The sequence below is a fragment of the Arachis ipaensis genome, chromosome B03 (genome assembly GCF_000816755.2).
Source record: "Arachis ipaensis cultivar K30076 chromosome B03, Araip1.1, whole genome shotgun sequence".
NCBI classification, from domain to species: domain Eukaryota; kingdom Viridiplantae; phylum Streptophyta; class Magnoliopsida; order Fabales; family Fabaceae; genus Arachis; species Arachis ipaensis.
In genome coordinates this window covers 13,548,152-13,565,729 of record NC_029787.2, presented here as the reverse complement: position 1 = coordinate 13,565,729, position 17,578 = coordinate 13,548,152, and the positions used below count along the sequence as shown (strand labels likewise).

The following is a 17,578-nucleotide window of genomic DNA, read 5'->3' as shown; positions in this document are numbered from 1 at the left end:
TTATATTTTTTTACCCAAAAAAAATTTGCATTACTTGAAAAAGTGATACACTGTCCATGAAAAAAAAAGGGAAAAGTTCATAGAGGATCGGAACTCCAGCCAGCAGCAGCCGGTCTCCGCCTAAATTTTTTTTTTTTTACCAAAGATATGAGACTCGAATTCGCAACTTTTTAATTGAGTATGAGGAGACTATATCATTTGAGCTATTACTTATTGGCACATTTGTTTAGTTGATATTGCGATGTTCTTTGATTTACAAATAAAAAAAAAACGAATAAATGATAATAAAAAATATAATGGTGGTAAATTTACAAACCGCTTTATTAATGAGAAACTTTATTATGAGGGAATAACTGTTGATTTGATTTGATGATACTAAAATTACTTTTGCAAGTTTGTAACTATGAAATTGACATGAATTTTGTACTAAACTTATAAAAGAATTAATGGTGGACCTTCCTTCATATTGCTGGTACGGCCAAACAAGCAGCCAATGCTCTTTCCAAGTGAATTACAACTTCAGCCATAGTTGGTCTGTCTCGAGGTGCTGCGCGTGCACATTCTGCTGCTAAATACCCCACATACTCCTCAGCAGCTTTTGGGGGTGGCATTCTTGGATCCAAAACCTTGAAAATCTCATCTTGATCAATATATGGTACTGCAAAACTTGCCAAATGTCTGTGCTCCCCATTATCATCTTTATGTATGACTTTGCATCCAGTTAGTATCTCTAGCAAAACAATCCCGAAACTATAAACATCACTCTTTGTGGTTAGCCTTTGAGTTATATAGTATTCAGGGTCCAAGTAGCCTGGTGTGCCAGCTATTTCAACTGAAAGATGTGTGTCCTCATCTTCAGGACCCTTCAATGAGATTCCAAAATCACACAATTTGCCTGTCCACTTGGAATCCAATAATATATTGGATGACTTTATGTCGCGATGAATGATTGGTGGGACAGCATAGTGGTGGAGGTACTCTATCCCCCTTGCTGCATCCAGTGCTACCTTGATCCGTGCCGGCCATGACATTAGAACAGAAGAAGTTTGGTGGCTGTGGAGATGATCATGGAGGCTGCCATTGTTCATGTACTCATACACTAAGATGCGCTCATTCGCGTCACGGCAGAATCCTAATAGCCCAACCAGGTTGTTGTGGTGGAGTCTTGAGTGAATCTGAAGCTCATTCACAAAGCCATACTCCTTCTCATCTTCATAGTTGGGAGAGATTTCAGCTCTTTTTATTGCAACTTCCTTACCATCTTGCAGTGTAGCATGGTATACTGATCCAAAGCCTCCTCTCCCAATCATTTTGTCCTCTGAGAAGTTTTCGGTCAATTCAAGCAACTTTTGCAGGGTGAAATCCTCCAAATCTCTATCTTTTCCCTTGCTAGTTATGTGGCTGAAAGGGTTCTTTGAGATTCCATGGACAGTTTGAACTTCTGCTTCCATTGATGAGGTCCAAGTGTCATCTAATCTGCCAGGGTCATGGTCGCGGCCTCGGCCTCCTCCACCTGTGCCGTGTCAGTAAAATAAGCACTCAATAGAGATAATTATTCAGATGCTCAAAGAGTCTAATATATGAACTATTCTATTATCATCAAGTATCATACCCACACATTACAATGTTACCAACAAGTTCAAAAGTTTAATTCATACCCTTTATAAAACTAATACATACCTTTTTTAACTACTTCATCATCAGGTTGAAGGTCGTAGAAACCTTTTAATGTTGGTGGCATCCTTTTCTTTGTAACTAAACTTAGGTCCCATTGCTGGCTGGTAAAGCTTTTTTCATCTTTGTTCACACTTTCACCCTTTAAGCTGGCTTCCAATTCAATTGATCCTGTTACAAACATGGTTTCCATTTCTGTTAATGAGTGAAAAAGAGGCAAGAAACATAAAGAGGCAAGTAACCAAAGTTTTTCATAGTTTTATAAGTCATAAAAACAAAATTCTGGATCAGGGAAAACTAAGCACTTAAGTAACTAAATATTTACATAAAGCTCAGGCCAATCATCTACCATTCCTACACTAAATAAACAGTAAGAATTATAGGATAAGGATCATAGATGCAGAGATGTTCATATATTGTGACTGACAAATAGACAAGAAGAACTAGAGCAATAGAGCATTAGGATGGACATAATATATACCTTCTTTGATTCCATCACCAATTTGAAGATTGGAAGTATGAGCTATCTTGCTCCAGTCTGATTCATAGGATACATCTGACACCATTGGCATCCTTTTCCTTCTTTGATCCAATTTTTGGCTTTTGAGGCTTTCTCCATCTAAGATGCCTTTTCCTCCCTCCAAATATGTTGATCTTGTCACAAATCTCTTTTCCCCGAATTTTTGTTTTTGTTCAGGGATTTCCCCTTCTGTTTTGCAACCAGAAAGAGGTAAGAAACAGAACAAAACATACAAAAGGATGCAATTGCAACATGACACACTGATAAGTAGTGACAAATCATTAGTTTTATATGTTGCTTTTGTGATCACAGAAACAAAATTCTGAATCAAGACTAATGAAGTACTTGAACTGATTTCACATGCCAAACCAATTCAAAAGGCTTGTAATTGCTCAGTGTTATTTATATATATGCTTAAAATAATGTTTGAATTTTGAATGCATATAAAATTATAAACAGCAAATGCATACAAACTTTCATGATCAGGCTGCTTATCACCCTCACAAATGCTAAGCTAGCAGTTAAGAATATAAGATGCATATGCATAAAAATGCCACTGACAAAGAGACATGAACTAGAACATTAGGATAACTATTTTAGGGGTTTTCTTTTTTATGTTTGGTATAATGAATCCAATTCATACCTTTTTTAACTTCATCAATCTGTAGGTTGGGAATATGAGCTATCTTGCTCCACTCCGCGCCCGCTCTATGCAAGAGTTTATGGGACAATATTGGGGACTCTTTGATGCAAAGACGAGTCAAGGATGATGGCATCCCTTCTGGCAAGGAATATAGCCCATGACAACAGTTGATCTCCAATGTCTCAAGAGCTGTCAAATGCTGAAACCCTGTGCCATTCAAGATTCTGAGACTCGAAAGTTTACTCAAGCGTAAAGACTTGAGATTTCTTGGCAAAAAGTCCTTATTTGGAAATGACTTCATGCCAATGCATCCACTTTCAATCTCAAAATGAGTTAATGAGGGAAGTGTATCCAACTTCCACTCCTTTTGAGGTGCAAGTTTGTCAGAAAAGGTGATAGAAAGTAAACTTAAACTAGATGGCAAGCCCCCTTCAGGAAAAGATTCAAGTTCTGGACATTTGTCTATAAGCAATGATTGAAGTGATGTAAGATTTGCTAAATGATTGGGCAGTGACTTCAACCTTCTGCAATTAGATATTGATATTGATTTAAGGTAAGGAGTTGGCAATCCTGTTTCTGGAAAGGATATCAGATTAGGACAGTCCCGGATTTCCAACGACTCAAGTTTCAGATTTCGATCACGAAGTTCCTTGGCTATTGAAAATGACTCTAGTTTGGGAGAATCCTTGATATAAAGAGTTCTGAGTCTCGGGAAAAGGTTTATGGATATGGAGGCGAGCGATTCGCAGCTACTACTTATGCAAAGATATTCCAAGAATGCAAATTTCTTGTGTGTTCCGAGAGGAATGAGGAAATCTAAATTTGGGCATTTGTGGATATAAATTGTTCTCAGGGAACTGGGGTGCAGAACATCAGAGAAGTTCTTGAGAGAGTAACAATCAATAAAAAATAACTCTCTGATATTTGAACAATCTTTTAGAAATTCATCTGGTAGGGACTCAAGGAACTGGCAACCTTCAATTCTAAGGCTTTTTATTCTGGATGTCAAGTTGCACAGCTCTGATGCATCTGCAATCTTCACAATTTCAAAAGAAGACTCAAAATCTACCATGCCTCCATCATCATCTGAAACTAATTCATCATTCTTACCATTTGCGACAGGAGGCATTATAATTGTGGCATGGTGTGAGGAGGATTCTGAAGTCACTTGAGTCACACTTGTTGCAAGAATCTCAGTGCAGCCTTGTTCTTGTTCCTCTTTTTGTTCCATCAATTCATGGACTTGATGAGGTATCTTGGGTGGTGGAGACACGAGGCGATCACATTGAAATATTTCAAGCTTTTTAAGAGAAGGAAGGCACTTAGGCAAGTCTTGCAGCAACTGCGGGCATTGTATCAAGTAAAGCTCGCAGAGACATGGAAACTGAAGACTTTCATCATCTAAGAGAATCCATTCTTTCCAACTAGGCATGTCCACAAACCACAGGATCTTCAAGGACTTAAATGGAACATGCAAAGAACACTGTCCATAGAATTCATTGCCTACTGATCTTACATTGTCACACCCTCGAATATATAGCTCTTCAAGAGACGAAAGCTGTCCAAGTGGTGGCAAGAACTCACAATTCTTACAGTCATAAATACAAATCACCCTCAAATTCGCAAACGAGGCGTCTCCTAACCAGTATGGAAATCTTCTATCAGGACAGCCTGAAATCTCTAACACTTTTAGCTGTTTTGGTGGCTCCAAATATTCTAGTGCTTGCTCACATTCAGCAACTGTGATGCTTAGCATTTGGATATCCGATATAGTTGCCAACTCTGTCAAATTTTCCCCAGAATTCATGTTGACCGTGAAGCCAATCAAGGTTTGGAGGTTGTTGAAACTTGCAAGCTTTAAGGACATATCTAGCAGCCTGGTTCCCATTAGATCAAGATAACGCAAGTTAACCAAATCTTCCATGGTACTTGGCAGCTCTCGAAGATAGCAGCAGAAAGCCAACTTCAATGTTTCCAAACGAGATAGCATGCCTATTGAATCCGGCAATGCTCGAATTTCAGAGAAAGAGAGGTCAATGTATTCAAGAAATCTTAGTTCTCCAATCTCATCTGGCAAATATGATATCCAAGAGCCTACAATTTCGAGGCGAACTAGATGATAAAGAGACTTTCCGGTCCACATAATAGGAAAGCCTTGTGGATCATTCTTTTCATCAAGAAGATCAAACAAGGAATCTTCCAATGACAAAACATGATCCGAAAGCATCTCGAACGCAACGTCCAGCTCTGATGTAGTGAGTATTATCGCACTTCCATTGCCTGCAGCATCAGAAAAACATGACCGAAGGGCTTCCCAGCCAGAAAGATTTCGAAAACCGTTCAAAACAAGAAGAACCTTCTTCCCCTGTAAGCACTTGTGCAGTCTATCAATCAGTTCTGGTAGACTTTCATCATAGTGAAAATCTTGATTGAAACTATCAAGAGTTATCTTAGCTAAACTCTCGGAATCAAGATCCCATTGAAAGTCAACCCAACCTCGAAGTTCGAAACAGGCCTTGACTCTGCCATGGTAGTAAACGAGGTTAGCAAGAGTGTCCCTTCCGGTCCATGCCGCTCCAACCACAGCAATTACAGGCGTATTTTCTCGATCGGAGAGTAAAAGGTCAACCATCTCATTCATCTCTTTATCTCTTCTTAGATTCTGAGAAGGAGAAGAAGATAGTTGTTCTTGTTTCTCGGTCAGGAAGAGAAGATGCTTCTGGTTTGTTATGGTTTCAAATCTTCGAAGGACGAACTCAAATTCACGTTTAGCATCTGCAACTGTTGTTGTTATTGCTTTTCCAGAATCGAACTTGCAGAGAAGCTCGTCCAAAAGGTACATGATATCTTGGAAGTGACAAAGCCATTCTACCATGTTATTGCTTAAGGCTGAAGTTGTGGCGAAGAGGTTCTCTTGAGCGTCGTCGGCGACAGCAGCAATGGTCAGCAAAGACTGATGAAGAAACTCCATGGTTTCTTGATTTTGAAGGTTCTTGAGCATCTTCCTAGGGAAGGCAGAGACTAGTGGCCAGGCCATGGCCAATCTGAAAGAGAAGATCCAACAGAATTCTGAAACAAGAGCTTAATAAGAAAGTCAACGGTTTGAAAGTAGAGGAAAGGGAAGGGGTGTTGTCTTCAATTACCTAATTAATTTCGCTTATTATTTTCCCATGTTTTTCCTATGTGTTGATTATATGGCGTGTACCACACACCAATTCAATCCAATATTGAAGATCGATAAGATTTGATACAATTAATTGGTTTTCATAATTCATACTATAATCTCTTTCTCTTCAAGCTACTTGTCTATCATCTCACACTCAAACAGTGGTGAGAAATCGTCAAATATTAAACAAAACTCACCTAATATTGACCACATAACTTGGTACTTTTTTTATCTTATTTTTTGTAAAAATGATCCAGCTGCTTTTCTAAGTTGGAATTAGGCACAACAATTTAGTTAAAGCGCATGAGACATTTTTTGAGACTGTCTCCTCTAGCTAATCGTTATTTAATCAATTTAATCTTGAACAAAATCCTCAAAAAAATTATATACCTCAGCTGCATTTTCTATGTTGATTCATAAATCCTAGGTTGTCTTCAAAGCTTCTCCCCACTGCAAAGAAACGCCCTGCAAGCAATGGCCAAGCCACCCAAGAAGAACTCTGCGTACAGGACACTGATAACACAACCCAAATACCAGTGGCTCATTATTAGAACAATCCAGTTGAAGATCATTGATCTTGTGCTTTTTCTTTTTTTCATTAAATATGAAATTTTATTTACAAGTATAGAAGGATGTTACAAAGAGCATGGTGAACAAGAGATTCTCAATACAAAAGGTATCAACAATAAACAAAAGAATCCATACAAAAAACAATGGTTTTGAATCCCTCATCATATCATATCACACAGCCACAGATCAAAGATGCTAAACAAAGCATTCCAATTAAACAAGCAGCCATAGAACATTGCAGAAAACCAAAAAGTTCCAGTGTTTTGTCCTTCCACATATTGTTTCTTCACACAATGTCTTTGTTGGGAATGTGAGCAATGAGGGGCCAGTAAGCTCCCGTCTCGAATTGGCAGAGAGGAACAAGCAAGGGACAATCTGCAATGATAAGATTTGACAAGGAACCTGGAAGCCCCTGTGAAGGTAGAAACTCAAGCATGCTACAACCTTCAATCACCAAATTTTTAAGAGCAACAAGGTGTTGAAGACCATCATGATTCAAAGATGTGAGGTCTTCAAGTCCCATGATATGAAGATCAGTCAAGCAAGCTGGAAGTAGTCCTTCGTCTGGAAAGGACTCTAAACCAGTTAGCTCCCCTTCAATCCCAAAGTACGAAAGCGATAGCATTTCGTGCAGACCCCACTCTTTCTGGGGTGCTAACTTTTTGCAGTTGCTAATAGAAAGCACTTGAAGATTAGGAGTACGCAACCCTCCATAAGGGAAGAACACTAGGTTGCGGCAATCCTTCAGTTGAATCTTTTCAAGATGGTACAATTCTTCTGTAAACTCATTTGATATACTTAGAGATTCAAGATTTGGACAACCTTGGATGTGAAGGTGACGAAGCCGGCTAAAGGAAGACAATGAAAGAATTATGAGACTGTCACAACTGTCTTCAAGGTGCAAATGCTCAATCATGTGTTCTTCTGGATAAAGCTTTAGATTCCTACACTTGCCTATGTAAAGTGACTCTAACCTTATGGGAAGACCAAGTGCAGGAACATATTTAAGTGATGAACAATTGTATATGGACACTTTGCTTATATGTTCATTCCCTTGCATCATTTCCCTAGGTAGGGACATCAACTCATCACAATCAAATAGCTCTAGTTCTCTTAACATTGGAACCCTTGGAAGGGAATTAATGCTACATTTAGCAATTACTAGTTTGTTCAGAGAACTCAATCTTTGGGGTAAATTTCCTGTTAATTTAGGACAATTTTGAATGTGAAGCTCTTCAAGAGAAGGAAAACACTCTTCAATGTCAATTTGCAACCACTCCTTCCACCTATGCATGTCCTTAAAAGTCAAAACTTCAAGGACTCTAAAGGGTGAATCTGTATTACCATAGAACTCAAGGCCCACTGTTTCTAGCCATGTCATTTTTGCTATTAAGAGGGTCTTAAGAGAGTTTAATTGCCCAAGTGGTGGCAATGTCAAGCAGCTTATGCAACCAATTAGTTGTACAGACACCAAGTTAGAGAATAAAGGGTTACCTAACCATTCTGGAAATGTTCTGCCACCATAGTTTTCAATCTTGAGCCTCTTCAAGTTTTTATGCGGCTGTAGATTATAAAGAACAATTGCTTCGTTGGATAAATTATGGACATCGTTTGTCCATTCGAATACCAAATCATCAATAAATGTCTTCATCATCAAGTTGGCCCCTGAGGCTTCTGTGGCATCAATGACATTCTGCAGATTCACAATTGAAAGTAAACCATGCAGTTGAGACAGAGCTCCTAACTCACTAATCCTTGATCCAGTGCTTTTGCCCACGACAAAGGCAGTAAGATGTCGAAGAAGCTTCAATCTACCAAAATTTGGTGGCATCTCTACTAAAGGAGCACCAGTAACATCAAGATGGTGCAAATCAGTCAAATTCTCCAGATCTTTGGGCAAACTAGTGAGCCGATCACAATGTGCTAACAGGAGTACCTGTAAATTGTACAAACACCCTGTAGAGCTTGGTAACTCTTGAATCCTTGTATAAGAAAGATTCAGATACCGCAAATGCTTCAAGTTTCCTATTGTAGAGGGTAATGTAGAAATCGGATAACTAGACAAAGAGAGCACGCGAATGCGTTCAAACATTGGTATCACACCATTGAAATCATTGTCAGTTAATGAATCAAATTGCCTACTAGAGTTTGAGTCTTTGAATGGTAGAAAGGTCCTCACTTGTGAAAGATACCTCTTAGGCACATCAAGCTTGTCTTTTGAAAATGATAAATGGCGAACCTTATCAGGAATTTTCTGATCACCACCCTCCTCAAAGAAGTGGAAGAACTCGCCTCCCACGTATTGTGCCAAGTCGCTTATCAAATCGTGCATGATGACACACAAGTCATTACCAGTTGGTCGTTGTAGTAATGACCTTGACAATAACTCCTGCAAGTATTGCTCGCCTACACCGTGCATTGTTTTAGTCTTTGATGGTTGCAGAAGGCCCTCAGCCATCCACAAATGGATTAGGTTCACCCTATCAATTTCATACCCCTTAGGGAACACAGAGCAGTAAGCAAAGCAGGCCTTCAAATGCGACGGAAGGAGTTGATAGCTCAATCTTAAGGCCGGCAATATGTTACTCTTCTTAGCATCCAAATCCCACATCTTGCTTTGCAGTATGACATTCCATTCTCTAGCATCCGTTACCAAGTGTAAGAGACTCCCAAGAACTTTTGCAGCAAGGGGAAGACCTTTGCACTTCCTCACTATTTTCTCACCAATCTCCACCAAAGTTGGATCAGCTGTACTCAGGTTTGTACTCCCAAAAGAGCAGTGGGCAAAGACATCCAAACAATCCTCATATGGAAGCGGCGAAAGGAAATAAGTGACGGCAGCACGGATAGTAGTTGCAACGTCTTCATTGCGAGTGGTGACTAGAATAACACTACCGGGAATAGCATGAGAAAAGGCCATCTTGAAGAGCTCCCAATCAGAAAAGCTCACAGACCAAAAATCATCTAAAACCAGCAACAACCTTTGTCTTCTCAACTGGATATTAAGTTCAACCTGAAGTGTGTCCAAGTTATCGCTCATAGACTCACAAACCTTCTTGGTTAAGTGCAGCACATCGGATCCCGCCGAAACTTGAATCCACGATAAAGTGTCGAACATTGGCACTAACCGAGGGTCGTTAAACAAAAGCTGAGACAGAGTGGTCTTGCCAATCCCTGCCATGCCAACAATTGCAACAACACATACTGGATCAACTTGCTCACTCATGGCAGCGAACATGAGACGAATGATTTCGTCTTTTTCATGATCCCTGCCATAGACCTTAGACTGATCTACCATACGAGTTGTCGGAACACACATTAGATCAGCACTTCCTAGTTCCAACTGGGATTGCTTTTCATGACGTTCTCTGAGACCTAGACAATCTTTCTGATCCCTTAAAACTTGAATTCTAATGTTTATCTCATCAAGACTAGAATTCAATTTACTGGTAATGGAGTCCAAGAATTCTCTTACCCATTCCATGGCAGTGTTTGACTTGGATGCCAGATTTAAACGCAATACTTCGGTAGCAATCTGGTCCAAAAGGTCTTGGCCATGGTACACAGTTTCTCTGAGCTCGTCAACCCATATCTTGACATATGGATTGACAATCTGTTTCTCTTCTGCATCTCCAAGGACTGCATTCACGGAGAGCAGCTGCAGCTTTAGCTTCTCTGCCCCGGCGGCAGCTGCCGATGCTGCAATAGTTCTCCGAGAAAACAAGTCCAAGAGCTGACGAGAAGCTAGCCTGTCAATCAAGACTTGCAAAGCGGCAGGGAGAAGAGCGCTCACCAGCACACCCACCATTGTGCCTTCTAACACAAGCAACCACTAACTTCACACGATTCTTGATTAGAGATCCAAACAGAGTAATTGATAACTAGCACCTTTTTTTTTCCACTCTGCGTCTCTGCCTCTAGCTTGAGCCAAATATGGAACACTGCATCAATGGTTGACTTTGGAAGTTTCGTCGTAGGAGAGTCATTATTACATACTAATACTATTAATATGGGCAGTACACGGTGATGGTTGGTAGCTTACTTTTCTGGTCAACGGAGCTTACAAAGTAAGATTTGTTTTAAATTTCTTTTATTCTGTTCTTGCCACAACAAGTACTTTTATTAAAATTTGGCCAGTATTAGATGTAATTTTATACTATTAAACATACTAATAATAACTAATTGATGACTAAAAATCACAAAATTTTTATTAAAATCTGGCCAGTATTAGATGTAATTTTATACTATTAAACATACTAATAATAACTAATTGATGACTAAAAATCACAAAATTTACTAGCTTTTTAGCACTTCTCTATATTTTAAGTCAGATGTGTGTCATTAATAGAGTCATGACTCGACCCGTTTACTCGTAAAAATAGGTGATTCGAGCCCATAAAAATATAACCAGTTCATAAGAGGGTCATTTTGGCATGACTTGGATAATCCGCGAATTAAGTGGATTCGAGTCGGACTTATATTTCTTTACTGGACTCACATTTATGGTCAACTATTACAACTAGGCTAGATACCCAATTACTTTGTCCTTCCACTGTGCCAATAGTAGTTTTTTGTTTTTGATGAAGATATTTCTATTTATCAGAACAAATAATGCTTTTCATTCAAGTATTTTTGTTAATTAAGTCTAATTAAATTAGTCTAACATAATAAAAATTAATTATGACTAATATTATTTTAAATTTTATTATTTAATTTAATTAAACTTAATTTATAAAAATACTTGAATGTGTAATATTCCTGTATTTAAAACTGCGTCCTAACCAAATTCCCTTTTGTATTTATGCAAGACGCTGGAAATCTCAAAGAAGATTGGTGTTAACGTGTTGTTTTTGCATTTTATCTCATTCTCGTTTTTCTAAGACAGATACTGCAAACTTAGGTTCAGACTAACCCGACTGTGTGATAAGCTGCTGCAGCAGAAAAATGTATTTTGCACCAAAATCAATATACAAAATAATTTTTTATAATGGAAACTTATAAATTTCTATAATATACCTATCACACTCCTGAAATTATATTTTAAACCAAAGTAATATTAGAGTAAATGGGCAAAAATTCACATGAAAGAATTTAGGGTGCTGATTCAAAAGTGATTTGGATCCAAAATCTACCAACTGAACTCAACTTTTCATCAAACATGGTTCCAACATTGTTCAGCGACATCAATGTTGTGCTGTTAACAGCAAATCAATTCTGCATAATAAGACAAAACATTTCGAATTGGATCTCCATTTTATTAGGAAAAGAATCAATCAAAACAAATTAAATGTGGTGCACATCCCTTCCACAAAACAAATTGCGGACATCTTCACAAAATCCCTCTATTTCACATCATTTGATTGCTTTAAAACCAAACTCAAGGTAACTTCCGAAGTGAACTTGCATTTGAGGGAGGATAATAGCGTAGAGACTGAACATACAGAGCATAAAGTGCAGAGCTAGTGTTGTTTATACTTAGTAATAACTAAATCAGTTTAGTTTCCTTTTATATACATTCTGTTAAAGTTGGTTATAACAGAATAGTTTCTTTAGGTCAGTCTTGGACTCTATATATAGTGCAGAGTCATAACAGTGTAACACACAATCAATTCATAATATAATACATGCATATTGAGTTACTTCTCTTCCAAGACTTTCATCTTCAATCTTGCATCGTTCAAAAGAATTCGTGAGTTTGGTTGTCACCTCAAAGTGACTTCAGCGGCAAGGAAAGAAGTTCCCATTAAAACAAACTTAGTGGGACTGACTTGGGTGATGTAAGCTGTCTGCTCCTCCACAATTGGATCAAATGAGAAGCTTTTTCCTCTGAAAGAAAAAGTCTTAATGGGAACTGCCTCAAATCCTATCTTGAGAAAGAAAAAAGTGTCTTAATGGGAACTGCCTCAAATCAAGATAACCAAGATGGAGCTCTTGAAATTACAGTGAGCGGCGAAAAGTACCGATGCCTTAGATTCGCCAAGGCAAAGAAATGATGCTTGATGCTCTGCTTAGCAGACCAGAATGGAAAAAAAGTACGTTTTTCACTCCTCACTTCCAAAAGAGAGGGTTAGTCCAGCTAAGAGACTAACATGCAATTCCATGTTAAGTTGTGGTTTATTTGTTCATTATTCGTTGATCAATTTGAAAAGTCATTGGTTGGTCCATATATTTTTATCTGTAAATTTTTAGTATTACAGTTTCACACTGATGAGTTGGTACTTTTTGTAGTGAAAATATATGGTTTCAGTTACATTAAGGACAACTTTGCCAAGTTAAATACAAAGTTTTTATTGCTATCCGGACAATTGTTACGACTTCTGCATTAAAAATATGTAGCTTATGTTTTCTTAATCTTACATAGAATTGAACATAATTTAAATAATTATATTACTTTCCACTTGATTTTATAGTGGAGCAGCATGTTTTTAAAATATGCAACAGGGATTTTTATCAGATAGTAGGAATATTTGCTCTATTCTAATTAAATTAAGATTAAGAATGTGTCCGAATGGTGGATGTTGGGTTTAGCATGGTTATCTCTTCTCTCTCTGGGTGGCCGAACCGGTTATGTGTGAAGGAAAAGACGTTAAGCTTGGTTTTTGGCTTCAAAAGTGGAGGCTTCTCTCTTCTATAAAAAGAGTGAACAACCACTGTTTAAAGCAAGGAGCTAGAAGTAAGCAGTGAGAGTGCAAGGCATAGGATTCTCAGAGCTACCTAAGTTTACAGATTTTCTTCTCCTTCAATGTATTCTGTTTAGTATTTTTCTGTTTAATTTTGTCATGTCTTGAGTCTCATTTCCTAAGTTAGTTTCAAAGATCAGCAAGTGTTACTAAGCAAAAAGGGGGCTAAGATTCAACCCCCCTTCTCTTAGCCACTGAAACCATCAATTGGTATCAGAGCTTGGTCTCAAAGAGATTAAGCTTTGCAGCTTGGAGTAAAGATCCTCATGGCAGAAAACAGTGGCTCAAATGTGGTGTCCTACAATTTGACCGAAGGACAATCAAGCAACAGACCTCCTCTTTTCAATGGGAAAAATTATACCTATTTGAAGGAGAGGATGAAGATATTTGTGCAAGCAGTGGATTACAGACTATGGAAAATCATCTTGGAAGGACCTCAATATCCAACTGTTACAAGTGCCGAAGGAGTTGTTTCTCTTAAACCTGAAGCAAGTTGGACGGATGAAGATAGAAAAAAGGTGGAGTTCAACGCCAAGGCCATCAATCTGCTCAACTGTGCTATCAGTTTTGAGGAGTACCGACGGGCATCAAGATGCACAACGGCAAAGGAAATCTGGGACAAATTGCAAATCACCCATGAAGGAACCACCATTGTAAAGAAGACTCAGACAGACATGTTAAATAGAGAGTATGAAATGTTTGCAATGAAGGAAGGAAAGTCCATTGATGAACTGTTCGAACGGTTCAACGCCATCATTGTTGGCTTAGATGCTCTGGGAATTACACATTCTGAATCTGTGCTAGTGAGAAGAGTGTTGAGATGTCTCACAAAAGAGTGGGAAACAAAAGCTTTAATTGTTTCTGAGAGCAGTAGCTTAGATTCCATGACAGTTGATGATTTGAGAGGAAATCTTCTTGCCTTTGAAAACACCTATTTGAAAAAAGATTCAAAAAAGAAAGGAATTGCTTTTTCTTCTATGACTAACCCTCTGGATGAAGAGTCCAGTGATAACTTCTCTGAACATGAATTTGTGTTGTTTGCCAAAAAATTCAGGAAAATGATGAAGCTTAAAGGCAAAGGCAGCAGCTCAAGGAGAGTGAAGAAAGACCTTAGCAAAGTTACTTGTTACAACTGCAAGGAAATGGGGCATTTCAAATCTGATTGTCCCAAGTTAAAGAAGGAGGAAAAGCCGAAAAGAGGAAAGAAGAAGGGACTGATGGCCTCATGGGAAGATTTGGAAAATGACTCGGATGATGATGATGAGGAATCCGAAACCAAGTCACAACCTTGTCTCATGGCAGATCACATAGATCAGGTAGTCTTTCATAATCCTAACACTGAAGATCTTCATCTTATGATAGACCACCTTTCTGAAAAAATAAGATGTTTTCTGCTGGAAAATCAAGAACTTGAACAACAAATCACCATTCTTAAGGCTGAAAACAGTTTTTTAAAAGAAAAAGTGAGAGAGGCCGAAACTGCTTGTGATCTTGTTGAAGAGAATAAGCAGTTAAGAGCCCAAATCAAGAGCTGTGAAAGTAATCATTCCGTTCTTGCATATGTGGATTGTTTTAAGCAAAATGAAGAGTTGCTTAAAGAGGTTAAAAGACTTAAGGAAGACTTAGCCAAGTTCACCCAAAGTTCTGAAAATCTGAATCAAATCTTGGCTAGTCAAAAACCTATTTATGATAAGGCTGGGTTGGGGTTTTATAAATCTGAAAAATCTCATTTTGAAAACATTGCTTCATCTTCAAATGATACAAGGAATCAAGACCCCACCCACTTTAACAAAACAGCAACTCCAAGATTTTGTAGGCTATGCAATCGACATGGGCACTTTCCTATTCAATATTTTTTTGGTGAAAGAATGGTTGGTGATAAGGTTTATAAAATTGTTTTTTATTACAATGGCTTAGGACATAGAAGATGGTTTAACGTAAAAGGATCCAAAAAGATTTGGATACCTAAGGTCACTTAAGCTTGTTTTGTAGGTGTGCCTAGCATCCAAACGGAAAGAAAATATGTGGTATATGGACAGCGGATGCTCTAGGCATATGACCGGAAAGACAACCTTCTTCATAAAGCTTGATGAATATGATGGAGGACTTGTCACTTTTGGTGATGATGCAAAAGGAAAAATAGTGGCTGTTGGGAAAGTTGGTAAAAATTTTTCTTCTCGTATAAATGATGTTCTCCTTGTACATGGCTTGAAACATAATTTGCTTAGTGTTAGTCAACTGTGTGATTTGGGTTTTAAAGTTGTTTTTAAGAAGTTTGTCTGTTTGGTTGTGTGTGAGAAAACTGGAGATATTTTATTGGAGGCCAAAAGGTGTAACAATGTGTATGGATTAACTCTTGAGGATTTAAAGGAACAAAATGTAACATGCTTTACATCTCTTGAATCTGAAAAATGGCTTTGGCATAGAAAGTTGGGTCATGCTAGCATGTACCAAATTTCTAAGCTAGTCAAAAAGAATTTGGTTAGAGGAATTCCAAACATCAAGTTTGATAAGGATCTTACTTGTGATGCTTGCCAATTGGGCAAACAAGTAAAATCCTCTTTTAAATCAAAAGATGGAATCTCAACCAAAAGGCCATTAGAGATGTTACATATTGATCTTTTTGGTCCTACTAGAACTTAAAGTTTAGGAGGTAAACACTATGGTCTTGTGGTGGTAGATGATTACTCTAGATTTGGTTGAGTACTTTTCCTTGCTCATAAGAATGATGCCTTTCATGCTTTTTCCACCCTTTGCAAGAAAATTCAAAATGAAAAGGATTTGAAAATTGCCCATTTGAGAAGTGATCATAGAAGAGAATTTGAAAATCAAGACTTTGAAAAATTCTGTGATGACTTAGGGATTTCTCATAATTTTTCATGCCCTAGAACCCCCCAACAAAATGGAGTGGTTGAAAGAAGGAATAGAAGCCTTCAAGAAATGACTAGAGCTATGTTATGTGAGAGTGAAACTTTTAAATTCTTATGGGCTGAGGCTGTGAACACAGCATGTTATATTTTGAATAGAACAATCATTAGAAAAGGGTTAAAGAAAATGCCTTATGAGCTATGGAAAGGAACCCCTCCAAATCTTAAGTATTTTCATGTTTTTGGATGCAAATGCTTTGTGCTCAACAATAAGAAAAACCTTGGAAAATTTGATCCAAAATCCTATGAAGGAATGTTTGTTGGATATTCCACCACAAGCAAGGCCTATAGAGTTTATCTCAAAGAACATAGAACCATAGAGGAATCCATACATGTTACTTTTTGTGATTCTAACTTAATTCCCAGTATTGTGAAGGATAATGATTCAGATTGTGAAGAGGCTGGAACCAATCAAGAAAATCCCAAATCTGTGCAAAATGAAGAATCTGTCAGCCCGGTTTTGTCTCGTCAGTTTGGAGGAGACATTTCCATTTTGTCTCCTGAGTAGGCACGAGCAACTGAAACAGTGAGACCACCAGAAGTTCATCAAAGCTCTACACCTGTCCGAAAACCTAGAGAATGGAAGTCTATGAGGGGTTATCCTCATGACTTCATCATTGGTGATCCCTCTCATGGTGTAACAACAAGATCCTTCATCAAAAGGCAAACGGAACCTAGCAACCTCGCTCTCTTGTCACAAATGGAGCCCAACAATGTCAAACAAGCTCTTGAAGATCCATCATGGGTCAAGACCATGCAAGATGATCTTGCTCAATTTGACAAGAATGAGGTTTGGACATTAGTACCTCATCCGGATGGTAAGAAGGTAACGGGTACTAAGTGGGTATTTAAAAATAAGCTTGGTGAGGATGGACAAGTTGTTCGTAATAAGGCTAGATTAGTGGCCCAAGGTTACGATCAAGAAGAGGGTATAGATTTTGATGAGTCTTTTGCTCCCGTAGCTAGATTGGAAGCAATTAGATTGCTTCTTGCCTATGCCGCCCATAAAGGTTTCAAAATGTTTCAAATGGATGTTAAATGTGCTTTCCTTAATGGCTTTATTGATAGAGAAGTGTATGTGGCACAACCCCCCGGTTTTGAGCATAAAGAATTTCCAAATCATGTTTTCAAACTAACTAAGGCCCTTTATGGTCTTAGACAAGCTCCAAGAGCTTGGTATGAAAGGTTAAGTGCCTTCTTGTTGGAAAATCAATTTCAAATGGGTACCACCGACACTACTTTATTTATTAAAGCAGCTAATGATGATATACTCCTTGTTCAAGTTTATGTTGATGACATTGTATTTGGATCGGCCAACATTTTCTTGTGTGAAGAGTTTGGAAAACTCATGACTAGTGAGTTTGAGATGAGTTTAATGGGAGAGCTAACTTTCTTTCT

At 38.2% G+C, this 17,578-nt stretch overlaps 2 protein-coding genes across 3 annotated transcripts in view; both read right to left on the bottom strand.

Moving 5' to 3' along the window:
• LOC107629709 overlaps window positions 295-17,578 on the bottom strand; it is a 34,401-nt gene continuing 17,117 nt past the window's right edge. Inside the window, exons 2-5 of one of the 2 annotated variants that reach the window (XM_021118214.1) lie at window positions 2,838-4,577; window positions 2,156-2,383; window positions 1,681-1,845; window positions 295-1,513 (exon numbers count right to left, since the gene is read on the bottom strand). In XM_021118214.1, coding sequence (XP_020973873.1) covers window positions 462-1,513; window positions 1,681-1,845; window positions 2,156-2,383; window positions 2,838-4,577 — 3,185 coding nt within the window. In that variant the 3' untranslated portion in view covers window positions 295-461. The remainder of the gene's footprint in view (window positions 1,514-1,680; window positions 1,846-2,155; window positions 2,384-2,837; window positions 4,578-17,578) is intronic. The other variant, XM_021118215.1, reaches the window with a different exon arrangement.
• LOC107629708 (putative disease resistance RPP13-like protein 1) lies at window positions 6,565-10,552 on the bottom strand. Its single transcript, XM_016332575.2, has one exon. The coding sequence runs from the start codon at window positions 10,379-10,381 to the stop codon at window positions 6,860-6,862; it is 3,522 nt and encodes a 1,173-aa protein (XP_016188061.2). The 5' UTR covers window positions 10,382-10,552; the 3' UTR covers window positions 6,565-6,859.